Source organism: Castanea sativa, chromosome 4 (genome assembly GCF_040712315.1).
Source record: "Castanea sativa cultivar Marrone di Chiusa Pesio chromosome 4, ASM4071231v1".
NCBI lineage: Eukaryota > Viridiplantae > Streptophyta > Magnoliopsida > Fagales > Fagaceae > Castanea > Castanea sativa.
The window spans coordinates 51,334,008-51,361,936 of record NC_134016.1 but is presented as its reverse complement, the minus strand read 5'-3'; the positions used below and the strand labels follow the sequence as shown (position 1 = coordinate 51,361,936).

At 35.0% G+C, this 27,929-nt stretch overlaps 3 protein-coding genes across 3 annotated transcripts; 1 reads left to right on the top strand and 2 right to left on the bottom strand.

Annotated features, from left to right (window-relative positions):
- The first annotated feature begins 1,706 nt into the window (after positions 1-1,706).
- On the top strand, positions 1,707-12,291 carry LOC142631536 (putative alpha-mannosidase At5g13980). Its single transcript, XM_075805705.1, has 29 exons — positions 1,707-2,003; positions 2,305-2,388; positions 2,767-2,855; positions 3,267-3,441; positions 3,605-3,724; positions 3,834-3,926; positions 4,050-4,121; positions 4,469-4,582; positions 5,068-5,168; positions 5,261-5,354; positions 5,449-5,616; positions 5,699-5,785; positions 6,012-6,077; positions 6,196-6,252; positions 7,056-7,275; positions 7,386-7,522; positions 7,691-7,762; positions 7,897-7,956; positions 8,038-8,109; positions 8,839-8,886; positions 8,990-9,109; positions 9,296-9,361; positions 10,657-10,769; positions 10,914-10,998; positions 11,090-11,200; positions 11,284-11,379; positions 11,627-11,674; positions 11,821-11,889; positions 11,984-12,291. The coding sequence occupies exons 1-29, from the start codon at positions 1,788-1,790 to the stop codon at positions 12,176-12,178; spliced, it is 3,048 nt and encodes a 1,015-aa protein (XP_075661820.1). The 5' UTR covers positions 1,707-1,787; the 3' UTR covers positions 12,179-12,291.
- Positions 12,292-12,629: 338 nt separating this feature from the next.
- LOC142631857 (L-type lectin-domain containing receptor kinase IV.2-like) lies at positions 12,630-14,841 on the bottom strand. Its single transcript, XM_075806180.1, has one exon. The coding sequence runs from the start codon at positions 14,809-14,811 to the stop codon at positions 12,793-12,795; it is 2,019 nt and encodes a 672-aa protein (XP_075662295.1). The 5' UTR covers positions 14,812-14,841; the 3' UTR covers positions 12,630-12,792.
- A 6,338-nt stretch (positions 14,842-21,179) lies between these two features.
- On the bottom strand, positions 21,180-22,430 carry LOC142633089 (L10-interacting MYB domain-containing protein-like). Its single transcript, XM_075807361.1, has 2 exons — positions 22,089-22,430; positions 21,180-21,482 (listed from the first exon to the last, which is right to left on the bottom strand). Exons 1-2 carry the CDS (start codon positions 22,416-22,418, stop codon positions 21,180-21,182), a joined length of 633 nt encoding a protein of 210 aa, XP_075663476.1. The 5' UTR covers positions 22,419-22,430.
- Between the last annotated feature and the right edge of the window lie 5,499 nt (positions 22,431-27,929).

Below are 27,929 nucleotides of genomic sequence, written 5' to 3'. Positions count from 1 at the left end.
ATTCTGTTGTGTTTTTTGTCTTTTTCTTTTTCCCCCTAAAGCTAGGTTTATACCAATATATTTTGAAATAAAATGCAATTGTTTTAACATTAAATTAACAGAGGGGGAGATTGAGACACAAAACTTGATTTTTTATTATTATATAACTTTCAAAAATTATGGATTTTGTGAAAAAAAGGAAAAAGAGAGAGGCATGCATGAATTAAAATAAAAAAAGGTTGGTTCAAATGCACTTAAAATAAAGAATTGACAGTTAAAACTAAGAATAAACAAATATAGGAGTTAAAAAAAGTAAAAAAAATAAAATAAAGATGTGCCAAATAAGAGAGAGATTAAGGAGTTATACACACTATTTAATCAGTTCATTATTGGGGAGACGCATGCGCAAAGATATGCATTATAATTGAGGAACGAAATAGAGTGTCTATAGATTGGCTACATTTTTTTAGCTAATTTGGCCCATATGGAAGCTGCTTAATGTGGCAGAATTCCTTAGAAATAAGTCGATGAAAGATAATGTATTTTTGGGCTAAAAAGGGTTAACCGCGACTTCAACATGGACAGGAGCTACATGACTCCATTTGGGTGAAAGTGATTTGCATGCTTGTTTCATGGATCCTCAAATTTTACAAGTGGTCCCAACCCACTCAGCAAAATCAGCCACTTGCCAAATTCATATTTGGGGTCCATGAAAAAACCCATAAAGATCCAATTATACATTTCAAACCACACTTTCAAATTTTCATTAAGATTGTATGGGCCTGGGCCATGCATAAAAGAATAAAATATATTGCATAAAATGTATAATTAGCCCAAAAATAGTTGAGCCTTTCTTAAAGAATCCATTTTTTTTAGATAAAGTTATATCTTATTAAAATTTTCCGTGTATTGCGTGATGTTGCTGACTAGTTGGTTATATCAAGTTGTAAGATATGATTAGAAGAAGAGTGAAATTTTCATGGACTAAAGTGTCAACTTGTATTTAACTTTTTATTTTTTGAGAACCAACGGAGAAAATCTTGTTAGACACTCGCCATTACATATTACGCACACACTCCATTTGAGTTTTTTGAGAACATAAGTTCAGTTAAAATTGTGAAATTATGTTTTTACTCAAATCAACTTGTGTATTTTTTTTTTTAATCTCTATAGTTGAGCCAAACAAATGCAGACCAGCTTTGGTCATGTTAATGAAGTCCTTCTCAATGAGGATCACTCTCACACACAAAATAACAATGCTCCTCAATCCTCATCATCATGAGACTCAAAACTCTACGAGGCTGCCTGCAATTGCATTTTGCAAGTTTGTAGCCAGAAAATGATTATCATCGTTATCAACCTCTCAAAATGACTGTTACATTGAGCAGTGAAAAGCGCCAAAAAAGAAAAAAAAGATAAAAAAAGGCTTCCAACTAAGCTTAGTCACTGAGAAGCCTCAAAAGTCTAAGGAGCCAAAATAAGACAAACTTGTTCATTGTTGTTAGATATAACTCTCTTCAAATCCCAGCGGCCAGTTCTCTTTAACTTCACCGACAGAGACACATTATTAGGTACCAAAATTATTATTCTATTCATAAACAAATAACAAGAAATCCACAAATCAATATTCGTATCATACAATTCTCGAAAAATAATAATAAAAATTATTCGTATCATACGTGGTCCTACGTCGATATTCCCACTTCACCTACATTATTATCCATATCTTCTTCTATATGTATCCAAAGTCTCGATGAGCTAGCTTGAACTTCAATTCATATCACTCCTGCAAATGCAATAACATAGTCATGGCGTTTCGAACGTGGTTATTGGTTTTCTTCCTAGTAGTTGAACTGAGCGCTTTTGTTTTACAATGTGTGGACTCCAAGTATATCAAGTACAATACTACGTCGACTATTGTTCCGGGGAAGCTCAATGTTCACTTAGTACCTCACTCCCACGATGATGTCGGTTGGTTGAAGACCATTGATCAGTATTACCTTGGCTCCAACAATACCATTCAAGTACCTTCCTTCCTTATTTCTCTTCTTCCATTGCTCTGCTTCTTTTAATGCTGAAATCACAGTTTTTTACTTTTTTTGTTATGTTTGTAAATTGATTCTTAATGTCAAGAGCTTTCTAGCTCAAGGGCAATCAAGTTCGAATCTCCTTCCGCTACTTGTTATAACAATTGATAAAAAAAAAATTGACTCTTTAGAAATTTATGTAGTAATAACATTCCTCTGTTCCACTCTTAATGTTACAATTTATGCACTAAATTTTTTTCCCATTCCTGGTTTTCATGATCAATGTTGATTTGTGCAGGGAGCGTGTGTTCAAGATGTGCTGGATTCTATAGTTCCGGCTTTGTTGGCTGACAAGAATCGCAAGTTCATCTTTGTTGAACAGGCAATCAATGCATTTCTTAGTTTAATGCTTCTTTTATTTGGTTTCTCACATAACAAAAATTGAAGAAAGAAAAATAAAGGATATATGGTAAATAAAATTTTCTTATTAATAGAATTTTTTTATTCTATGGGACCCCAGGAAAACAAAAACCTGCACGTGAAGCTGCCTAATGTAGCAACCTGGCTTAAATGGTCTGAGTTTTTCGCGTGTTGGGAAATCAGACCAATATATTATATATGATTATATGACTTAAGGAATCAAAAGTTGATTTCTTTCTCATTTTTTTTAAAATGTTTTTCAACTCAAATTCATTTTTTTATTTTATTTTTTCCTTGATTATGAAATTTATGAGACTGCTTCTTTGTGCTGATATTACAGGCATTTTTCCAGCGATGGTGGAGAGAACAGAGCGAGGAGATCCAAAGTATAGTCAAGAAGCTTGTCAGCTCTGGTCAGCTGGAGTTAATGTAATGTGATGAATTAGAATTACCACTTGTATGCTATATTAAGAAATGGTGAATTTAATTGATATTCTAACACTTCCCTCATGAGATTTTAACTTTTTACTTATACTAGAGGTAGGGTGGAGACAAGGTCAAACTCATGAACATATGTTTTGATACCATGATAAATTACCGGTTGTTCTAAAAATAATGAATATAATCGTTAAACCAATATTCTGTCCTAATGAATTTATCCAATTTTATCTTCTAGAATCAAAGTCTGTTATATAGGGAAATAGGAAAAAGAGAAATAGAATTACAGCTGTGTATCTTAGAGATTTTGGAGATTCTTTTCTGTTTTGTGACTACAAAATTTACTTTAGTGTTTTTTTTTTTTTTAACATGGATAATCAATCCTTCTTTTTTGTGTTGCAGAAATGGAGGTATGTGCATGCATGACGAGGCTACTGTACATTACATTGACATGATTGATCAAACAACTCTTGGGCACCGATTTATCAAAGAAGAATTCAATGTAACTCCAAGAATTGGTTGGCAAATTGATCCATTTGGACATTCTGCAGTGCAGGCTTACTTGTTAGGGGCAGAGGTATGGCTTCTCTTTTACTTGCTATGAGTGAAACTTTTTAATTGATTTGATAGGTTATAATTTGAACCTTGTACTAGAAGTTGATTGAACAACAGAAGTCCCTCACTCTCATACATTCATTTGCGACCAACTTTATTGTGGGGAGGCCCTTTTGTTGATGTAGGTTGGCTTTGACTCTCTTTTCTTTGCGCGCATTGACTACCAAGACAGAGCTAAAAGGAAAAATGAGAAAAGTCTTGAGGTTATCTGGAGGGGCTCTAAGAGTCTCGGTTCATCTGCTCAAGTGAGTCTTGTTTGTTTGTTTGTTTTTTTTTTTTGCTTCAAAGTTCAACCTATGTTCTGGAGCTGAATAGAAAGGGACGTTAACACATTGTGTTTCCAACTTTCTGTAGATTTTTACTGGTGCATTTCCGGAGCATTATGATCCTCCCAGTAATTTCTACTTTGAAGTGAATGATGATTCCACTGATTCGCCTATTGTTCAAGTGAGTTCTTGGTAGTTTCTAAAAAAGAAAAGAAAAAAGTGAGTCCTTGGTCAGGGGTTGCTGATAGGCTGTAGATCATTGTTTGTGTGCTAACTGTATCTATTTTGTGCATTTAACATGCAGGATGACATCAATTTGTTTGACTATAATGTCCCTCAGCGCATCAACGAGTTTGTAGCTGCTGCAGTATCACAAGTAAGATGGATGGTGTTATATTGTGCCCTGTGCTTTTGGGTGCTGTTTTTACTATACTTGTATTTATGACAAACCTCTTCTACATAGTCTTTTTATGATACAAACAAAGGTGCATAACGATACCATCAGTTTCTAGACATTCTCTAACTTTTTATTATTATTTGCAATAGACACGCTTATATGCAACCTAAGTTAACATATCAAATTTAAGGTGTTGGCATGTGTGTGTTGAAATTTGAATTTGAAGGAGGATCACATTTTGTGAGATTTTGAACTATTTTCCTTTGCTTAAGAAATAGTTCAAATCTGTTGTGGCTTATAGAAAATACTTATTTTGAGTTTTTCAGGCTAACGTTACTCGCACAAATCATATCATGTGGACCATGGGAACAGATTTCAAGTACCAATATGCACATACATGGTTCCGGCAAATGGACAAGTTTCTTCATTATGTCAATCAAGTTAGTCCTCTTCAGGAATCATTACAAATGCTTTCTTAATAAATTTAATAATTTTTTCTCATATTGCTTATTCTGTTCTTTCAATTTGTCAGTCCTAGTGCAGTTTATATTAAAGTTTTAAATTGCCTAGACAATTGGCAAGGGAAAAAGAAAAACAAATTCTGGTCCCAAGAACTCCTTCACAATCTATTGTTGGCCTAGAGATGTGGCCTCCCATTACAAAATCATTATGATCCTGTCATTAAATTCCACCATGAAATATGTATGAGCATATGTCCTGGGGACAGATAGAGGATTAAAATGTCACATGCTGCTGGTTTTAACAATCTTGGTAGCAGATGTCTGATTTCATGTCTATGTCATTAAGAGACACAGCCGATTTTCCTCTTGCATTTTCATTTTAGTTTGAAGTCAATTATCCTTGATTTTATGATGAGATATTTTGGTTTTACATATTAAAGAAGTCATGGTATTTATGCTTGTAGGATGGGCGTGTTAATGCCCTCTACTCAACCCCATCAATATATACTGATGTGAAACATGCAGCAGAAGAGTCCTGGCTGATCAAGACTGATGACTACTTTCCGTGAGTTCAAATTTTGAAACTCAAAATTACATACAGGCAACTATTTCTATCAGCTTACCCATATTTATAAGTTGGGAAATAAAATTTATCAGATACGCAGACCATGAACATGCTTACTGGACTGGATATTTTACTAGTAGGCCTGCCCTCAAAGGCTATGTTAGAATGATGAGTGCCTACTATTTGGTAAACTCTTGTAGCTATATTAATATATTCCAATAAGAATTATTTTGGCTCATACAAGGACCCCTCCTTATGGACTGCTTTGATTTAAAAAAAGGCAGCACGGCAATTGGAATTTTTTAAGGGGAGGAATAAATCAGGGCCCAATACAGACTCTTTGGCTGATGCTTTAGCAGTTGTTCAACATCATGATGCAGTTAGTGGTACGGAGAAGCAGCATGTGGCGAATGATTATGCAAAACGAATTTCAATAGGTTACAAGGAGGTGAGGCTTGATCTGTCAATGCTTCTTATAGTTGTGCTTCCTTATGCTTTGCATGAAATATCCAAAATATCATGTCTTGCAGGCAGAGGATGTGGTTGCAGCATCACTTGTTGGCGTTGTAAACTTGACATCAAAAACTGGTTGGAGTCTGCAGAATAAGTTTCAACAGGCAAATAATAATAACTCTTTGTTCCATACTAGTTGGTAGAGTTTACTTTGTATCTAGACGATCCTGCTAACATTAAACATTTTGGTTTGTTATCATCACGTAATTATTTTTATTGGCTCAAGTTGTTAAGTGATAATTCAAATAATTGTATACTTCAACCCTTTATCCTCAGTATGCCGATTTTATCATTATTTGATTCCCTATTCTTGTCCCCTTTTTGTTTCAGTGTCCACTTCTGAATATAAGTTATTGTCCTCCATCAGAAGTTGATCTGTCAAATGGGAAAAACTTGGTGAGAAGAATTCTTTAATGAAATTTTATAGTTGGAGTGTTTATGCAATCATTAGGAAAATAATAATAATTCCATTCCATTTAAGACTAATTACTTCCTGATTTATTAACTTTTCTAGGTGATTGTTGTCTACAATCCTCTGGGATGGAGAAGAGAGGATGTTGTAAGGATTCCTGTGAGTATTTTTCTTTTATCTGTTGCATGTTGTGAATTTGTAATCGTTGTCCATATTAATTAAATTAATAAAAAGGGGGTTTATCAAGGGGTCATTTCCTATTGCCTTTGAGGCCTCAAGGATCCCCAGCTTCCTGCTCCCCTCCCCCCCCCCCCCCAAAAGATGAACAATGTGCAATCTATGAGCCACATAAGTATGCTTTTATGCATGAGTGCATGTACTTAATGTGTGGTTTTATTTGCCACTTATGTATGTTTTAGTGCTTGCATGAATGTGTTTTTGCATGAGCCTTTAAAATGCATGTATGCATCAATTAAGTGAAAATATGTTATCTACTAATCATAGATATTGAAATTGCCAATGTATTACAGAAAATCAGGATCTATTTTCATAAAATGTGATGAAACTTTTTGGTACAAAAAAAAAAAGATTACATTGATTTACAAAAAAGGGCAAAAGGGAGTCTGATAATGATAGGCGTGTGCTTAGTTATGAGTTATGAATTTATGTACTAACTGACCTTACCTAATTGCCTAAGTTTTTAGATTGGAATGCTTGGTTATAGAGGTGATGGGGACATTGTCCCAAATAGAATCATTTGGCATAATAGGATACAAGGAGGCAGCTCAAATTAGTTGGCATTAGGGCTTGATATTTAGTTAAATTGTTCTCTTTCCAGTAATGAACCATCATATCCTACTGAAATATGGCACTGTGAGCATGTATATTAATAAATTTTAGGGTGAAACATGACCACTCTTTGATTCTTCATGTATCTCCTCACATTATCCAACTTGATACAGGTTATCAATGAAAATGTGGCCGTTTGGGATTCTAGTGGAAAAGAAGTTGAATCACAGCTCCTACCTCTACTTGATGTCTCTGTGGAAGTAAGGAAGTACCATGTTAAGGCATATCTGGGTAAATCTCCAAAAACAACGCCTAGTTATTGGCTCGCATTTTCAGCAACTGTACCACCTCTTGGTTTCAGCACTTACATCGTCTCAAGTTCCAAACGGGCAGGTTAACCATTTGATTTTCTTTCTAAAATTAGTCATGCAACATGGAGAAACCTAGAGTCACATTACCATTGATGCCGATTTATGTTCTTTTCTCCCACTTTATACTTGCAGATGCTACTTCTGTGAGACAAGAGTACAAGTCAGAGAACAGGAAAACAGATACAATAAAAGTAGGGTCAGGAAAATTGAAACTTATTTATTCTGGAAATCAAGGAAAACTTGCACAGTACATTAACAGCAAAAGTTTGGTATGTTATTTGGCACCTCTCTCTTTAATGAAGTGTTAGAATTATTTCTGTAAATTTCATCTTCCCAATAGTTACTTTAATTCTACATTTTTCCTAGCAGGTCCTTTATTTTTTTTATAGGATTAAATTACATATATTGCATCTAATTCGGTTTTTTATGATCAAAAGGTCAAAGAATCTGTACAGCAATCATATAGCTATTATCGTGGAAATAATGGGAATCAAACTGTGAAGCCTCAGGTAAAACAAAATTTCTCTAAAAATATATACTGTCATGTTTTTCCAAAACTTAATAAGTTATTCTCTTATCCACTTGTTATTAATTTGAGTTATATGTAGTAAATTTTTAAAAGAAACGTTTTAATTTGGTGAAGGCCTCTGGAGCATACATCTTTCGCACAAATGGTACACATCCCGTCAAATCTGAAGATAAGGTAACTGATTTTCTTTGGATATACTTAACTTGAGCAAATTTGTTACATGGAATAAAAAATTATGGAGTTTTGGAATTTCAGGCTACTTTTACTGTTCTACGGGGACCTTTATTGGATGAAGTGCATCAGAGGATCAACTCATGGATATATCAGGTCACTTATCCTAAGACATAAATAATAAAACTTCTCACTGTTACTTGCTTTCCTTTATATATTGCATTATCAAAATAATACACTTGGAAAAACTGTTTTAATGAATAAAATAGGTAATACATACTTGAAAGAAAATTAAGAATGGGTGTGGATGGTGGTGTAGCATAAATTAATTCTAAATTTAGAATTAGAGTTTCTATATGTCAATTATGATTAGGGTTTAGTAGCCTAAAACAGCAAAATAATGTACTCCTATCGAGGGTAGTATTATCTAGATGAATAAAAATTTGATTGAAAATGTCTCCATGGTTTGGTGTCGACTCCAGCTAACTCCAAGAGGTTTTCTTCTGCTTGGTGCTGATTCTAAGCAAGCCTAGGTGTTGACTCCTGGGTTCTCTATCTTTATTTTCGTGTTGCATTGATCCGGCTTGTCCTGGGTCACTTAATGCCCCAAGGGTGGTGGGATGAAGAGATTCAAGCTTTTTGTTGTTGTTTCATGAGGCATGCTCTCTATCCCAATTTATCAGTATCAGTTTTTTGTTTGCCAAGACTTGATAACATGGACTTCAAAAATTGAAATGAAGTACAAGAATAATAGGATCTTATGATTATTTATATTCTCACCCTTGAATATAATTCTTAAAATATACAATACAAATGTGGAATAAAAGATATATAGGATTTTTCATCATTGGTCTCATCAGTAATTAATGGTTGCACAATGTATAGATCACAAGAGTATACAAGGGAAAAGAGCATGTGGAAGTTGAGTTCATGGTAAGTAATTGCTTCTGTCCCAAAGTGAACATGTTTTTTATATTACCAATGAAAAGCTGAAATTTTCATGTTGAAGCAGCTTAGAAAATAATCTTGTTTTCAGGTTGGGCCTATACCTATTGATGATGGAATTGGCAAGGAGATTGTAACTCAGATTGCAACAACACTGAAAAACAAAAAAACATTCTATACTGATTCTAATGGGCGTGATTTTATTGAAAGGGTATGTTCATGGTTGTGTAAATATATTATTCTTTTGTAATATCAAAATCATCAAGTAGTGCCTTTATAATGTAGATATTGACTATGGCTAGGTGTTTTTTCGGTAGCATTATTCAATGTCTGGATGTCGCAAGAAACATGTAAGTCTAATGTGCTGCGGTATGTTGTCTTGGGGGCTGTTTTGCAGATTCGAAATTATAGAAAAGACTGGGACCTGCAAGTGAATGAACCTATTGCAGGAAATTATTACCCAGTAAGTTTTCTTTGTCAATTGTCATTTTAGAAATGATGTTGGGATTGAGAGAGAGAATATAGAGAAATAGAGAGCAGAAGCAGAATTAACAAGGTCCATAATGAAAAACTCTTGGTGGCTACACTTTTACTATATTGAAATGTTATGTTACAATGATACTATTGGGATATATAAGGAGAGAGACCATACTAGGCTAACTACATAGTAATCCTTATGATTTGCAGTACAAAAGTGCATTGAATCTAAGACTGGTATCTCTATCAGTCGTAACTGGATCCAATGGATTATGTTGTCTAAAAATTTGACCATTCTATTTAATTATAAAAATATTATATTTCATGGTTGGTACTGTGATATTATATTAAAAGTTTGACCATTCTATTAAGAATAAATTATTATATTTCTTTCATGGTTGGTACTTTGATATATGTAAGGGGGGGGGGGGGGGATGCAATTACAATAACATATACCAAGCTGTGATAATTTGATATCTGTATGTTGACAGTGTTCATTTGTGACCTCGATACAATTCCATGTCTATATTACCTTCCATCACTTAAGAGGACTTTTCTTTTCTATTATGAAGTTGCGCACACACACACACACACTTTATGAATTTGGAACCCAAAACCTCAACCTCCACCTTGTTCTTAGGGGGTGGGGGGGGAGGTAGTGCCATTTGTTCTTTAATATTATTATTGTTTGTAAAGTAAAATTTGAAACCAGTGATTACCCTGCATTACAAAAGATAGTGCTGTGTGCAACCTTGTGTGATGTGCTGAATGATCAGAAATGCTATGAACAAAATGATATTCCTAGTGATTCATCCACCGTCTCTTTTTTTCATTTCTTTTTCTGCATAATTTGTTGAAGGCTTTATCATCACCCAAGTAATACCTTGGCACATGCAATGCAGCACATGGGGATCCCTCAAAGGGAATTGCGGGGAAACAAACAAGAGCAACAACCAACCTTGTATTTGGTGTCCCCACCAATATGTAGCAAATAGTTAGTAATTACTGGTCCTTCGAACTGACAACCAATGGTTTTATAGGATTTGAAATTAGTCCAATGCTTCGTTAGACCCAAGTTAAAGAGCCACTCAAACCTGAGTTAATCATATAGCTTTCTTGTTGCTTTTGCATTTTGCTTAACACTTATTCTTACATTGTACAGCTAACCCAGTTTTTCGACTGCACTCTATAATCATCTAAACATCATTCTGAAATTCAAAATGTATAAAAGTTTCAGTCAATATAGGTATCAAATCACAGTCCACCTTATTTTCCTTTCAGATTAATCTTGGAATTTACATTAAAGACAACAGTACTGAGCTCTCAGTCTTAGTGGATCGATCTGTGGGGGGGTCCAGCATCAGGGATGGGCAACTAGAACTGATGCTTCACAGGTCTATTCTTCCCCTTCCATTGCTTTTGCTTTTTCTACATTATCTTTAATTGTATGTCTATTTGTGATGCTTACCATGGTAATTATTGCCTTATATTAGCAGAATTCCAGAATAAATAATATCATGATTTCTCCTTTTGTCCAGGAGGTTGCTTCATGATGATTCAAGAGGTGTTGGAGAGGCACTAAATGAAACAGTTTGCATCTCTAAGAAATGTACAGGACTAACTGTAAGAGAAAACTAACTGACCCTAAGGACTTTTAAGTTTCAGAAATACCATGAGGTTCACAAGTGTTTTGCTTAATAACATACTTTTTCAGGTCCTAGGAAAGTATTATCTTAAAATTGATCCTATAGGAGAGGGTGCAAAATGGCGTCGATCATTTGGTCAGGAGATATATTCTCCACTTCTTCTAGCCTTCACAGAGCAGGTGAGAGAAAATCATTGAACTTGAAGAATAGTTCGCCATCTGGTAGATCTGTAACTCACCAAAAATTCGTTATATTTTTGCAGGATGGCCATGATTGGACAAAGTTACATGTGCCAACCTTTCATGGGATGGACCCCTCCTACAATTTTCCTGAAAATGTTGCAATAATAACTCTCCAGGTTTATATCTTTCATCCTTGTTAATTAACTACTACTTATTTGATTCTTTTGTCCTGAGTTGTTGGAGAAGAGATAGGAATGTTAACAACACCAACTGTTGAGAAAATGTATTACTACCTAGTCTACCTTAATGGAGTCAAACTCAGCACTCTAATTAAAATTGTTATCACAAATAGTTTGATCTTTTACTTGTTATGATTATTCTCTTACCAAGTTAATCTTTGTTCCTTTTGTTGAAACTCTGCAGGAACTGGAAGATGGAAAAGCTCTTTTTCGTTTGGCACACCTATACGAGGTTTCTGGTTTCTTTCTTTTTCTTGCCTGTTAAGTTTAGTATCATCCACTTGGAGTTTTCCTACTTTAAAATGTTAATCAAGGCCTCGTCTCTTAGGTAAGATCACTTAGAAATTCTGATTTTCTTTTATTTGTTACAAATGCAAGGTTGGAGAAGACAAGGATCTTTCAGTTATGGCAAGTGTAGAACTGAAAAAAGTTTTCCCAAATAAGAAGGTAAAAGCAACAGTTGCTTGCATGACATTGTTATTGTTAAGTGTTCAATTATATTTTGTTAAAGGGTCCTTTTTTTTTTTTTCATGATTTTCAGATAAAGAAGATAACAGAAACGAGTTTATCTGCTAACCAAGAACGAACAGAAATGGAAAGGAAGAGGCTAGTCTGGAAAGTATCTGAAGAAGAAGAACCTAAGGTGGTGAGGGGAGGACCTGTTGATCCAGCAAAGTTAGTGGTGAACCTTGCTCCTATGGAAATCCGCACCTTTGTCATTGATTTCAGTTACTAATGAAAGGTGGCGCAGTGAGAGTGAGAAGGTGAGATCGTGAGAGTGAAAGCTGACAGTGACAAAATAAGAGTTTAGGTCCGGACTGAACTAAACTGGACGGCACCAGTTTTTTTTTTTTTTTAAATTCTAAAGTCTAAATCCTAAAAATAATTATGGAATGCAATTTTTTTTTTTTCAGAATTATTGAGTGCACTTACTCCTTAAATGTTACTCCCAACTCCTTTTTTTGACCTTATGGCAGTGCAATTCATTATAAACCATACAACGAGCTATTTTGTGAAGGCAAATAATAATATTCATGCATAGTCATTGTTGGCTGTGGGTTTTCAGTTTTCTAAAATTTGATGAGCCACCCAATCTAGTTTCTGCAATGCACTATTGATTTATTTTCTGCAATGCACTATTGATTTATAGTTATAAAGCTTACAACAACTGTATTGATCTTATTGTAGTAAAGTACTACTTAGATCCTAAGTAAATTGCTAACAAATATGAGATTCTACAATAAGTAAACAAACCTGTATACATCACATTCTTCACTATTTCATTTTTTCTATTCTCTCTACCCTGAAGGTGATCCCTAATCAGTGCTAGCAGATCAATATGCGTCTGATTCATCTACCACTATATAGCACAGAATCAGTGCTAGAGGAGGCCATAAAACCCTCGTTGAATGATTGATTAATTGACAATAAGATCTCAGATGCTTCAACATCTGTAAAGTTACCAAAAATAGTACTCTCATGTGGTAATTCCTGCAGATCAGTATCGCCGTCCAAAAGCTGCATCACTTGCCTCATGCTAGGCCTCACTGCCGGCGTTGAGTGTGAGCAAAGCAAGCCAAGTTTCAAAACTAATTCCATTTCCTTTACTACATAATTACCTTCTAGTTTTGGATCACTAGCATCAAGGATGGCTCCTTTTCTCCAGCACCCGAAGACCCAATCAACCAAAATGACCTCTTCTGGCAGTCCTCGAATCTCTATAGGCTTTCTTCCACAAGCTACCTCCAGCATGAAAGCCCCAAAAGCAAACACATCAGTGTAAGTGGTTGCCCTTCCTGTTTTAGTAAGCTCTGGAGCCAAATAACCCACTGTTCCAGCCACACGGGTGGTTTGAAGAATGGCACCGTGGTCGCATAATCTGGCAAGGCCAAAATCTCCAAGCTTCCCATTAAATTCAGCATCCAATAGAACATTGCTGGATTTTACATCTCTATGTAGAACAACTTGTTCCCACTCTTCATGGAGGTAGAGAAGGCCAGATGCTACTCCTTTGAGGATTCGAAATCGTTGAAGCCAGTTAAGGTTTGTCCTTTCATTTCCATATAAGAACTTTTCAAGGCTTCCATTGGGCATATAATCATAGACCAAAAGGAGTTCACCCTTTCGTCGGCAATATCCCAGGAGTTGCACCAAGTTCCTATGCCTCAGCCTGCCCATGCTAATGATCTCAGCCACAAATTCCTTCATCCCTTGCTTGGAATCATGGGAGACTTTCTTGACTGCAATTTGTGTATTGGAAGAAGGAAGAGTTCCTCTATAAACCTTTCCAAAACCTCCTTCTCCAAGAAGCTCATTGTCTGAGAAACCTTTGGTTGCTTTGTAGATATTCTTGTAGCTGAACCTGTGAGGACCATACTCGCTTTCCCAATCTTCTAGTATTTCTGCATATTTCTTTCTCCTTAGAACGAAAATAGCTGCAGTGACCAATATCAGCACGACCACTATTGCTATGATCAAAATCATGATAATCTGTCCTTGCCTACTTTTCCTCTGTTGGGGAGGTTGAGGAAGCTTTGAAACGTCAAGACTCTGTGCTTGTCCACTTTTATTAAAGCTCCATCCAAGAATATAGTGGTCACTTGCAACTACACCAGTGGCTGCAGAGAAACCAACATACATATTTTCCACAAGATATTGGGACAGATCAATGCGTGTTGACAACAGAGGCCGGTTTGGTTTTTGGATGCCGGCCGGGGCTAGTGTTACATTCAGTAACTTTTCTGTTTCATTGTAGTCTATCCAAAGATGCATTGGGTTTCCACTTAAAAGCTCCAAGCTTATGTTCTTCCCATCTTGATCAGAAAAGTAGGTTGCGGTAGCTGATTCAGTTGAGATCACGCCATTCACATCGATACCAACATGGTTACTGTCTTTATCTTGATTAACCTGATCCTCTACAGTATCAAGCTCAATGGCTAATAAGTGGTTTGTTGAACGGCCATAAGTTGAGGAATTGAAGAGTCCTAGATAACCGCTGGCTGAAGCCTTGGGGAGTTCCAACGAGGGACTGATGGTGAAGGCAATTCCATGGCCACCTTTGGGTGGTGTTTCAGGAACTATTGCAAATACAAAGTTTGTGGAAAATGAAAGAGCCTGAGTTAAACCCGAAGAAGAAGTGTTGAATTTTAGAGGAAATTGGTAGAAAGCACGACCAACTTGTCGTTCTGAACTGTTGGTGAGTTGCAATACACCACTGGGGTGGATTTGAGCGGTTCCATTTAGATACAGATTTGTTTGATTGAAGAAGCCATTGTAGATGAACTGGTCATTTTGAGCAAACATCAATGGAATCTTAAGGATGAAGTAGAGAATTATCAGAAAATGAAGTGATGTAAGCCCAGCCGCCATTGAGAAAAGGAGGAAAAAGGTTTATCTCTGTGAACAATGGCTTTTGGTTTTTTAAATTTAAAATGTCTCAAAGACTCAAAACTCCTCAGATATTGTTGTTTTCACTTGATAAAAGTCGGCATACTGTACAGGACCTTAAGAAAAGTGTACCCATTTAGGAAAAGTCGGAATACTCCTCAATATTTCCTGAGCACACCATTTAAGAAAAGTGTACAGGACCTTAGCATTCCTTTAAAATGAATAGTATAAATATCTAGATGGGGCGGCTATAAAATTATTTTTAGAATACCTCTTTATAAATAATAAAAAAAAATTGAATGTATTAATATTATCAAAAAAAAAAAAAATTTTATAATTTTCTTTTACTAAAAAAATAAAAAAAGCAAAAAGAAATTGATGAGAGGTAAAGTGAGAATTGAAAATGCTAAGACAAGAGTAATAATGCGTGAGAGAGTCTGGAATTATGTTAGAGAAGAGAAAAATGTAAGAAGTGAGAGAGAGAGAAAGAGATCAATACAGGATACATGTTGAAATTGTACGCTGAGAGAGAAATTGTATCTCTCTTGATACCATTTTTTAGGAAAAAAAATGAAATTGGAGATAATTTTTATGGAATAAGTTGAACAAGTTAATTGATTAAGGGTTTTATTTTAATGACCTCTTTGTTAAATTTTTGCTCATTTGTTGTTGTTTGGTTTAATGTTGTTGTTGTTTAGGCTATTTTTGTTGTTATTTGGGCTAATTTTTATTGTTACTATTTGGGATTTTATTTTATTTTTTCTTTAAGGAAGTAAGGATTATGTTTGGGAGACCAAAATTATATATATTTTTTAACTCAAATTCTTGGGATTCTTAAATCAAAGAGTTCAAAATTTTTAGATTAGACAAAACAAAAGAGCTTAGTTTAAAAATAATTATATATATATATTTTAAACAGATATAACTCATGTGAATAACTTGAGCTCAACGTAAAGCCGTCCTTAGATAACAAGATTTTCAATGTCAAAGACACGTGTATACAAGATTTTGGGAAGGTTGCCTTTTCAACTCTATAGCCTTCTGTGAGGAAAAAAAAAAAAAAATCCCTTCAATGGTTCAGATCAACTTCTTATATCAATTTCACGGGAAAAATGGGCATTTTTCCATAATTTACAAATTATGCAGAAAAATGCTCTTATTTTGAAATTATTTAATAAAATTTGAAACTCAATTTCAATAAAATCGAGTTAGAGGTGGAACTTAACATTAATTTGTTAGATTAAATAATTATTTAATCAACATTCACATTCCATCAAATACCACTAATAAAAATATAAAACTACTATTAACTATTATAAAATAATTTTTATTACCTAAAAAAAATTATAAAAAAAAAAAAAAATTGTATATACCTTTGATGGTTTTGGTGGAAATACTCAATGTTCAATACACCACTCTCTGCTTCGAAACTGCTCCATGATGAGCATCTTTGCCCCGCGGTACTCGAACAAAAAGAGAAGCAGAGTGTACCAAATGATACACTGCAAAACCACGTGAACCATGAGAGAACCAGAGTCTTTACCGTACATAGCTATGAGCAATGGAATTCCCATAACCAAGGTGTTTGGCAACGTGGAAAGTGAGAAAATCGTTATCATCCACTCTAAGCTACCGTTCTTGGTGAAGTTGGTCCAAAAGGTCAAAATGACGAGCATGATGATTTTCTGAAGTGTATCGGCGGCGATGCACCGGAAATTCATGGAGTACAGATTATTGGTGGAGATGACATGGTTAAGTGTGTAAGAAAATGGGTTGTTTAGCTTCAGTGTCGGTGAAAGAGTGAGATTCGATTTTTTTTCATTTACCTTAAATTTTCTCAGGAAACAAACAAATATTATTTATATAATCAGTTTGTAATTTTGTTAATTTAGAAAGGATAAATTGAGAAATTCATTTGGTTAATAATTTATTTACTTTACTCTTCTTCCAAATCCCTCAAAACCCCTCCCTCATTCTTTAAAAAACTTCTAAACAAAGTAATTAAATTACTCTTCCTCCCTCTTCTACTCCCTCCTTTTTTAAATATCCAAACATACCATAACTTCATCTTTTTTTTAAATATCCAAACATACCATAAATATCTTTGCAAAAGCAATTTTCAACCTTCTGCTTTTGTCAATGTCCAAAATTTCAAGGTAACACCGAGGCAGAATAAGACTATTAAAAAGAATATATATGTATATAGTTGATTTTAGTCTCAATCAATGATGTCAACATATGATATCTAGGTGATCGGCAGGATTAAAATATCTTCCAAGATCTTTATAAAAAAAATATATATATCTTCCAAGATTACCAATAAGCATTTAAAAGGGGAGGCACTGCGCTTTTAAATCGCAAATCGAAAAAGACACTCCAAGAGGCTAGGTTTAAGGCCTATGATGAATTATGTAGCTAGTTGGATATTTATAAACTTTCTAAGACAAGTACAATGAAAACAATACTTTAATTGTGTCAACATTAAAGATTAATATTAAAAAGTGTTAGAAAAGGAAGAGGAGATTATAGAGAGATTGAAGAGTTATTCTGAAAAACTTTTTAATGGAAGCCATGCAAGAAACTAGATCAAATTGAGGATAGAAAACAAGAGCAATGGAAACATTCATGGCTTAAGTCTTGTTCCTTGAAGATTCACAGTTGCCTCTAAAGTTTCAAAATTAAGGCTTAGATGTTGTTGTACTAATAACAACTAATCTAGGATAGAGAGAATAAAATAATAAGTTTTTCAAGTATAAAAAAATAGGAGATATTAACAGATGCTTTTAGGGTAATAGTTAACAATCTATTTTAAAAAAATTTTATGAGAAAAGAAAAAAAAACAATTAATATTTTGACAGTTTTTTTCATTTCTCATAAAAGTAGTGTTAAAACTTTTCTAAAATAGATTGTTAACCATTGTCTTAAAGGCACACATTAGCATTGTAACACCCCATAATTTTGATACCACTTTAATTATTATACGTAAATTATAAAAGAGACCTACAATTAAATAGATTAAATTAATTTAAACTTAAGATATTAAAAAATAAGATAACTACTATAGAATATGAAATCCAAGTGAGTAACATAAGTAGAAATATAGTCTTCGATAATTTTAACTTTTAACCTTTTTAAGTTACGCGTGTATATACCTAAAAAAAAGTTCTCTTTTTGTTTTCAGCCGCAATATACGATTGAGTTATTTCAGGTATGATTTGTCTTGCTTTAAGTTTAAGAAGTTTGACGGACTTCTGGTTATGACTCTGTGCCTTCTGCTTTGACTATGCTAAACAATCAGGAGCTACTGTAATCACTATTGGGAGAGCCAATTTAAAAAGATTTATGTTTTGGATTTTTCTCGTGATTGTAAAGCAGATTATGTTTTCAAAAGGTGCTCCAGAAAGTATCATTTCTAGATACACGAATTATACTAATAGAAAAGTCTCCTATAATTGTATTATATTAGATAAGGAATGGTCAATATCTCAGAAAAAGGCCACAGGCTTTGAAATTGTACATAACAGGTTTGGACTTATCAATTCAAGTCAAGTTTGTCACTATGTGAAAGAGGAAAAGGTTGCTGGCTGGTTTATATATATATACATATATATATATATATATATATATATATATGTATGTATGGCCTCACTAAATATCACTACCCATTTGTCATGTATCTACACTTTGTCTTTGTTCAATACGTGTCCAGCAATTTCTTTATGTCTTGGTGGCATCAAGTGAATTATAGGTCATTGGGTTGACAAACTAAGATATAAATATTAGGTTTATCAGATATGTATATATATTATGTGGCTTCTAAGGAATAGTAGAATATACTATAATTAGACCTATAGTGAAATGTTAGAGTTTTAGAGTTGCAGTACATCATGCCTATTAATAAATAGTAAAAATACATGGAATAGAACAATTGGATTAAAGTTGAAAGAGAATTGGAGAGTTAGTGGGAAATTTGTGTATTGATGGACCTATTTTTTTGGTGTTACTAGGCTCTAATTCTACTGATTCATTGTGACTCAAGGGTGATTGATTCCTTTTATTTTTGCAACTAAGAGGTAAATGGTGTTTACTAATTTTGGGAGGTTTTTCAAAATAGCGTTGATTATTAAACTATTTTATAACAAAGAAATATGTTGGTATTCTACATATAAATTGATATTTTATAAATGCTTGATGTGCACATTGTCTATTTGTTTTATAAAAAAAACTTGTGGGACAACCTAAATTTATTTATATTGTATGTGTGAATATACCTTTATATTTTTGAGAATTGTGAATGGATTATTTTTTTGAGCATCTTGAATATGTTTTGAAAACCTATGACAAGTCGTGACTAAAAGCTTAGTATTGTATTTAGTCCTTAGCAAGAGACAATCATACTGCAGCTAGTCCTTAGCAAGTGACGGTCCCAAGAAATGGGACAGTGCACATTTGATAGCTCCTTAGCAGGGGAGTATACTATTGAGGATCCAAAAATGAAGCTCCTTAGCAAGGGAGTACACATTTAGGTTCCAAATGAGCCATCCTTAAAAAAAGGGATGAAAGGGAGGTTCCAACCCCAAAAAGGAGACAACACAGCCTTGTCAACGGGGCATAAATGTTGACTACGAGAAAAGTCTAGAAAATTATTTATATGATAGTATTAATATATATATATATATATATATATATATATATATATATATATATATATATATATATATTTGACAATGAAATATTGATGGGTTACAAGTTATGAATTTGTGGTAAGAATTATTTATTTGAAAGGTTTGTTCCCACACCTCAATGTTAGTGAATTTCACTTATTGAGTTATCTCACATCTCTCCCTTTATTTCTCCTTATGGATACATTAAAATGATTATTGGAGTAGAAATTCTTGGAAGACAACAGTTATAAATTATTTTGTAAAACTGGAGATTTTATTATTATTTTTATGACATTAAACATTATACTGGGAATTATTTTGAAGATGTTTTGTCTTTGGTAGATTAAAGCTCCAAGGTTATGTTCTTCCCATCTTGATCAGAAAAGTAGGTTGCGGTAGCTGATTCAGTTGAGTTCACGCCATTCACATCGATACCAACATGGTTATTGTCTTTATCTTGAATATCCTGATCCTCTATAGTATCAAGCTCAATGGCTAATAAGTGGTTTGTTGAACGGCCATAAGTTGAGGAATTGAAGAGTCCTAGATAACCGCTGGCTAAAGCATTGGTGAGTTTCCACGAGGGACTGATGGTGAAGGCAATTCCATGGCCACCTTTGGGTGGTGTTTCAGGAACTATTGCAAATACAAAGTTTGTGGAAAATGAAAGAGCCTGAGTTAAACCCGAAGAAGAAGTGTTGAATTTTAGAGGAAATTGGTAGAAAGCACGACCTACTTGTCGTTTTGAACTGTTGGTGAGTTTCAATACACCACTGGGGTGGATTTGAGCGGTTCCATTTAGGGTGCGTTTGGTTCGACGGTAAACCAATTCCGGACGGAAAATCATTTCCGGAAAAAATATTTTCCCGTAAAGAAAATGTACTCATGCTGTTTGGTTGCACCATGGAAAATAAGGGTAGCAAACAAATTCCACTGTTTGGCATTTTCTGAAATTCGTTTTACGGAATTCATTTTCCCATGTTTGGTTTGTTCACACATTTTACGGAAAATATGAAATGCATTTACAAATAAAAACCTGCATTGCCTAGATGAACCTGTAATAGCACAAAAATAATCATCCACTTCAACAGTTACAAAAAGCATCACAAAAATAATCATCGACTTCAACATCAACAAAGAGCATCCGAATATCACGTCGTAATATTTATATCAAAACGCACATAATGTACTTTCACCATTACAAGTCCATGGTATGCAAAATTGATACCTACACGTGGTATCTGAACAGTACACATGTGCCCTACATGCTTAAAGTCACCACACATAACTTGGGCAATTGTATCGTCCCAATAATACAAAAGAGTTCACATCCTACATGTTACAAATACATACATAGGCTGCTTACCGATAATACAATTGTCACATATATCATACAATGTTAGGACCATACTAGTACTACATCACACACAATCCCTACCATCACAATCAGCACTAAACAAACAAGTCGAGTCGAGTGAACAAATAACTATCCATCCAAAGCTTCCTCAACTTAGCAGTCTTGGCCGAAATCCCCTAGCGACCTTCTTATTTTCACACGGATGGTCAAAGGCGATTGCGAGCATATCTTCATTTTACCCATCCGCCGCCTAAGCCATCACCTCGCAGTAAAGACTATTAAAATCAACGGGCCCCCGACCGATTTCTTTCAAGGCCACGGCAATTTCCTTAAGCCGATCGTACAAATCGGTCGAGCGCTATCATCGAGGGAGGTGCACGGCTTCTTTTGCGGGACTTTGAAAGTGTAGACCCAGTGGTGGACGATTCTACCACATTCTTCCCCTTATCCACCACACCCTCCTCCCCATTATCAGCCACCATCTCAGTGCTCTCTGCATTCTCATGCTCTGTGTCAATATCAGCATATGACTTAGCAAAGCTTCCTGTGGCCAAATCCTTACCCACTACAATGGCCAACTCATCATACAACTCTATCTTCTTGTTCAAAAAATCAGCATGCTTCCGATGCGCCTGTAACGGAGACAGGAACATACAATAACAATGCAATGATCACTTCACTCATAAATTCAATATTCAATTCAATATTGATGTCATTAGATGATTTATGTGAATGATAAACAAGTATAAGCTATTGACTTTTTCTAGAAAGTGATTTACTTACTAAAACACAACAATGTGGGGTTTTAATATTTGATGGTTTGAATTGAATTTACATGTAGTCACCTTTGAAAGGTGATTTACACACAAATGAGTGAAACATAGCAATTAAGTTTCATGGCATTCACATTTTTAGTATCTTATATATTTTCATTTCTAAAGTTGGAATTGATAATCCATGCGCTAAGGTACATGTATGATCATTCTAAAACGGACCTAAAACCAAACAATCATCACCCAATATAAAAGATAATTAGAAAAAAAAAAAAAGAGTAAAATTCAATGGCATCACACGTCAAATATTTTGCTAATAATATAACTTAAACCGCATTAATTCATGTTTGCAAAAACATTTCTTACTTCTAAATTTTTTTTCTATTACCACAACAGACATAATCCATGATTTATGGGATAAGAACAATAGAAAATATAATGCACAAATATAGTTGAAAGCCATACCATAACTTCCTCTTGGTACGTCTTCGCATCGCACGTGATCATTTTTAAGCTATCATCCCAACCGAACCCACTCTTCTTTTGAAGAGTTTGAATGGTAGTCCACATTGTCCTCAAAGTACGCATTCGATTCTCAACATACCCAGCATGGCACTCGACCCCAAACTGTTCAGTTATCGCCTTGGCGACAGTAGCGAAGGAACCGGGCTTAAAAGTGTTCGAGGGCTTGTTGCCCTTCGTGGCCTCTTCGGCAAGTACAGTTAGCATCGTCGTGTGCATTGGTGGCAACCATCGAAATTGCTTACTACCCACCTTTTCTTTCCCTTTCGACATTACTACATATGATAATTGCATAGTGAGAAGGCCGTTTTGTTAGTTTACCTCACACCTTTACTTATCAAAAAAAATAATTGCATAGTGAGACTAGCATTTAAACAATCCAATTAGCATTCACAAATTACCGTGCATATGAACAACAAATCAAACACACATACAACCACGATTATAAATGTGAACAACAGAACGAAACAAATACTGGAAATAACAATGTATTGTTGAAAATATATATCCTTACACCACCAAAAGTCTACAGTAAATAGATTAAACATATATAAAACAAGAATATAGTACATATGACAATCACATAAATCTAAATAAAGTTCTACTCTCCACTCCCGGTATAATCGGACCACATAGCTTTGCATATCTCATCTCTCTTAGCATTCCACACTCTACCGTCTTCAAGGGACTCCCTCCATGACCGTGTTTCTTGTTGGAAGCCACTACCCTCTACTTGGTTCATTGCGGCTTCCATAATATAGTCGGCGGGATCAACTCCCATAATGTGATTATGAATCACACAACATGCTAACACTACTTTCACTTGTGTTTCAAAAGACCAAAATGGTTCTGCATCCAACACTCGAAAACGTTTCTTCAACACTCCAAATCCTCGCTCAATGGTAGTTCTCAAGGAAGAGTGTCGGAGGTTGAAAAATTCTACTTCATTCTCTGGAGGACGATCACTAAACTCTTTCAAGTGATATCGCACACTCCGATAGGGTGACAGAATTCCATTTTTATTACCATACCCAAGATCACCAAGATAATACTTACCTACATATGTTCAAAAATAAAACCAAATCACTACTATGCTTCGAAAAATGCACAAAATTTATTAAACTAATAAACTCAAAAGGTGAAGTCATCCTATAATACCTGAGGGAATTGAAAATCCCCGTGGCCTAGCAAATGCATCATTTAACACACGTGAATCATGTGCACTGCCTTCCCATCCAGCCAATACATAAGTGAACTTCAAGTCAAAACTAATGGCAGCTAACACATTTTGTGTGGTTCCACCTTTGCGACCACGAAACCTTCCTTGTATCGCAGGTGGCACAGATGCACGAACATGTGTACCATCTATCGCTCCAACACAATCCTAATTTTCGACAAACATAATGATTTAGAATTACACAAACTTTCACAATTTACACATATACACAAGTCTTAATATTTACCTTGAAATAGGGGTAGAACCTTCGCTATCCCTTATCTCTCGGGGGTGTATCTTCGCTAGGCAGTCTTATTAGAGCTCTATATAATTTCGGGACCCCCTAAGGACGACGTTGAAGTATCTATGGACAGTTTCAGTTGATCTATGGAACCGACTACCAATTACACGAAACCTCACATTATGACCAAGAATGTGTAAAAAAATTAGCACTTGCTCCGTAACGGACATGTGCGTAGTAGGGCGTATGTGCTCCCCCTCAGTGAGGATGTGACATAAGTGGTGAAAAGCTATAGGTTTCATCCTAATTTGACTAACACAAAGTCTCTCACTTCCATGCAAAACACTATTTATGTAATGCTCTCTTTCGGCTGCATGATTAACATAAGGCGCCCTAGGCAGTCGTCTACGTCGCAATTTCCTTACCAACGCAACCCCCACAAGGAGGACAGATGCAACTGAGGCAAGAACTGCTGCTTTGGTTTTTTTCTTCATCTAAAACATCACAAACATTGTGGTCTAAGAAGTATGCAAACAAGCATGATATTGAGTACACAGTATATAGAAACAACCACAACAGTAAAACAATCCAAATTCAAGCAATCTATAGTATTTTTTTTTTTTTTTGAACAAGTGAGATCAAAACCATTATGAGCAGCCATAAAATGTTTAATTCCCCTCTAAATAATAATCTAAACATTTTCTACGTAAACAGTAGGGTACCCATCAACAAAAACACCAAGAGCAGAAAATCCCCAACAAATCACATTGCATTTAATTAAATAATTGTAAGAGCAGCAAAATTGATATTTCTGTATAATTGTAAGAGTAGCAAAATTGAATTTCTGATATCAATAATTATCATGGTAAATAACTAGATAATTAAAAAAAACAAAAAAGTAAATCAATAATTAAATAGGTATTTAATTAAATAATTATATATATATATATATATATATATATATATATATATATATATATATATATATATATATATATATATATATATATATATATATATAAAAGCCAGAATGATGTCAACCCAGAGCACCATTTGCAGAGGGTGGGTCGGAGGTTTGGTCGGGTTTTGTAGAGGGGTGGGTCGGAGGTTTGTGGGTCGGAGGTAGGTGGGTTGGGGGTGTGGGTTTGTCCAGTGGGCCGGAGCTTTGTGGGGATCGGAGGTGTGTGGGTGAGGTTGTGTGGGTGTGGGCCGGAGGTGTGGGTCGGAGGTTGTGGGTCGGAGCTGGGTGGATCGGGATGTGTCAAGTGCGTCGGCGGTGTGGGGCTGTGGGTTTGTCCAGTGGGCCGGAGCTGTGTGGGGATCGGAGGTGTGTGGGTGGGGTTGTGTGGGTGTGGGCCGGAGGTGTGGGTCGGAGGTTGTGGGTCGGAGCTGGGTGGATCGGGATGTCTCAAGTGCGTCGGCGGTGTGGGGCTGTGGGTTTGTCCAGTGGGCCGGAGCTGTGTGGGGATCGGAGGAGTGTGGGTGAGGTTGTGTGGGTGTGGGCCGGAGGTGGGGGTCGTTTGGTGTGTGAAGGGGACTGCGAGAAACGGTGGAGAAAACTCACCGTGGGAGTGGCGGTGCTCGTCGGACGGGGGTGAAGATCGGACCGGCTTGAGGCTGCGTTTGTTGCTTGACTGGAGCTGTGTTTCTGGAGCTTGACTTGAGGCAGCGAGAACGCGAGGGGAAAATGAGGGCTGAATTCAATTGAAGGTAAAATAAGAGTGGAAAAGGATTTCCGGGTCAGGCCTTAATATTTTACGGTCAACTGATTGTTATTTTCCATTTGACCAAATTTTCAGCCCTGCCAAACATCCGAAAACGCGTAAAATCATTTCTTGAAATTGTTTACCGTCGAAACAAACGCACCCTTAGATACAGATTTGTTTGATTGAAGAAGCCATTGTAGATGAACTGGTCATTTTGAGCAAACATCAATGGAATCTTAAGGATGAAGTAGAGAATTATCAGAAAATGAAGTGATGTAAGCCCAGCCGCCATTGAGAAAAGGAGGAAAAAGGTTTATCTCTGTGAACAAATGGCTTTTGGTTGTTTAAATTTAAAATGTCTCAAAAGACTCAAAACTCCTAAAATATTGTTGTTTTTGACTTGATAAAAGTCGGAATACTGTATCAATATTCTTGAGCACACCATTTAAGAAAAGTGTCCAGGAACTTAGCATCCCTTAAAACGAATACTATAAGCCGCCACAGTATCTAGATGTGGCGGCTTCAAAATGGGGACACTTGTGTATGCAAGATTTTGGAAAGGTTGCCTTTTCAACTCTATAGCCTTGTGTGAGGGAATTTTTTTTCTTTTCCCATCAATGGTTCAGATCAACTTCTTATTTTGGGAAGGTTGCCTTTTCAACTCTACAGCCTTGTGGGGGGAAATTTTGTTTTTTTCCCTTCAATGATTAAGATCAACTTCTTCACGGGAAAAATTGGATATTTGTCTCTACTTTATAAATTATGTAGCAAAATATCTTTATTTTGAAACTATTTAATAAAATGTCCTTATTTTTGAAATTCAATTTCAATAAAATTAAGTTACAGGTGGAACTCAATATTAACAATGTAGAGTTTTATACATATTTTTTCACTTAATTTTTTAAAAAAAATTTAAGTGAAACACGACATTACTAATGTTGAGTTCCACTTAAAAATATACATATAACTCGATTTTGAGGATGTCCAATTTTACGCATAACACGATTTTATTAAAATCGAGTTAACAATAAGAGCATTTTACTAAATACTTTTAAAATATGAAAATTTTGCTACATAGTTTCTCCATTTTTCCCTCAATTTCACCTGTTATAAGCAGTCAAAACATATACCTCTCAACATTAAATTGCATTTAAAGTGAATATTCAGTAGCAACAACTTTTGAAGACCGGCAATTTGTTTGAAAATTTAGAGGCAGTGGTCTTGCCTTTCTACATTTGAAAGTGAAGGTCTCGGATGTAAAAATGATTTAAAAATTCAACCATTTTTGTCTTCATTGTGTCCAAAATTTCAAGATAACAGTTGAATAACATAAGATGTAGAAGAATTGTTTGTATAATATCTATTAACTATCTTTGCAAAAGGAATTTTCAACCTTCTGCTTTTCAAGCTCACACCGAGGCAGAATAAGACTATTAAATAGTTGATTTTAGTCTCAATCAATGATGTCAACATTTGATATATAGGTGATAGGCAGGATAAAAATATCTTCCTAGATTACCAATACGCATTTAAAAGGGCACTTGCATGAGATTCAAAATTAATGCTAGTGGGGTTTCTGTAATTACCTCTATGTCCTCACAACTTTTCTTGCGTCTAGTCTAACAGCACGAGCATCCAAGTGAACGACCGCTTTCAATTCATATCCATAGTAAGTCTCCAACCAAAGATTGACACTACATCAAGAGAAAGAGTTACCAATCCAGAAATTCGTTTGCAGCTTATATATAACATAAGAAGTTACTAATAGAAGTTAAAAGTGAGCAAGGATTAGTTTGGTAGTTTCCCACTAACAATCGCAAATCGAAAAAAGACAGTCCGAGAGGCTAGGTTTAAGGCCTATGATGAATTATGTAGCTAGTTGGACATTTATAAACTTTCTAAGACAAGTACAATGAAAACAATACTTTAATTGTGTCAACAGTAAAGATTAATATTAAAAAGTGTTAGAAAAGGAAGAGGATTATAGAGAGATTGAAGAGTTATTCTGAAAAACTTTTTAATGGAAGCCATGCAAGAAACTAGATCAAATTGAGTAATCCAATTGAGGATAGAAAACAAGAGCAATGGAAACATTCATGGCTTAGTCTTGTTCCTTGAAGATTCACAGTTGCCTCTAAAGTTTCAAAATTAAGGCTTAGATGTTGTTGTACTAATAATGACCAATCTAGGATAACTAATCTAGGATATAGAGAGAATAAAATAATTAGTTTTTCAAGTATAAAAAAATAGGAGATGCTAGATGCCTTTAAGGTAGTAGTTAATAATCCATTTAAAGAAAGTTTTTATGAAAAAGAAAAAAAAAATTAATATTTTGACAGGTTTTTTCATTTCTTATAAAAGTGATGTCAAAACTTTCCTAAAATATAACCATTGCCCTAAAGGCACTCGTTAGCATGACTCTAAAAATATTAGTGTTAGATAAACTGTAAGAGAGAAAGATTATAATGTAACATCATATCTTAATAGAAATTTTATTTTCATACTGAAACAAGCACTTAAAAGGGGTATTTTGAGAGCATTCAATTTCAAACAGATATTGAAGGAACCTCTAACCAATTGCACATGTAACACCCCATAATTTTATTACTTAATTAATTCTT

Bases quoted from the DNA above. Each gene is read 5' to 3' on its own strand.
- LOC142631857 (XM_075806180.1), bottom strand. From the start codon at position 14,811: ATGGCGGCTGGGCTTACATCACTTCATTTTCTGATAATTCTCTACTTC.
- LOC142631536 (XM_075805705.1), top strand. From the start codon at position 1,788: ATGGCGTTTCGAACGTGGTTATTGGTTTTCTTCCTAGTAGTTGAACTG. The intron at 2,389-2,766 runs GCAATCAATGCA...CTGATATTACAG, and splicing joins AGTTCATCTTTGTTGAACAG to GCATTTTTCCAGCGATGGTG. The intron at 4,122-4,468 runs GTAAGATGGATG...TGAGTTTTTCAG, and splicing joins TAGCTGCTGCAGTATCACAA to GCTAACGTTACTCGCACAAA.
- LOC142633089 (XM_075807361.1), bottom strand. From the start codon at position 22,418: ATGTCGAAAGGGAAAGAAAAGGTGGGTAGTAAGCAATTTCGATGGTTG. The intron at 21,483-22,088 runs GTATGGCTTTCA...TCTCCGTTACAG, and splicing joins CGTACCAAGAGGAAGTTATG to GCGCATCGGAAGCATGCTGA.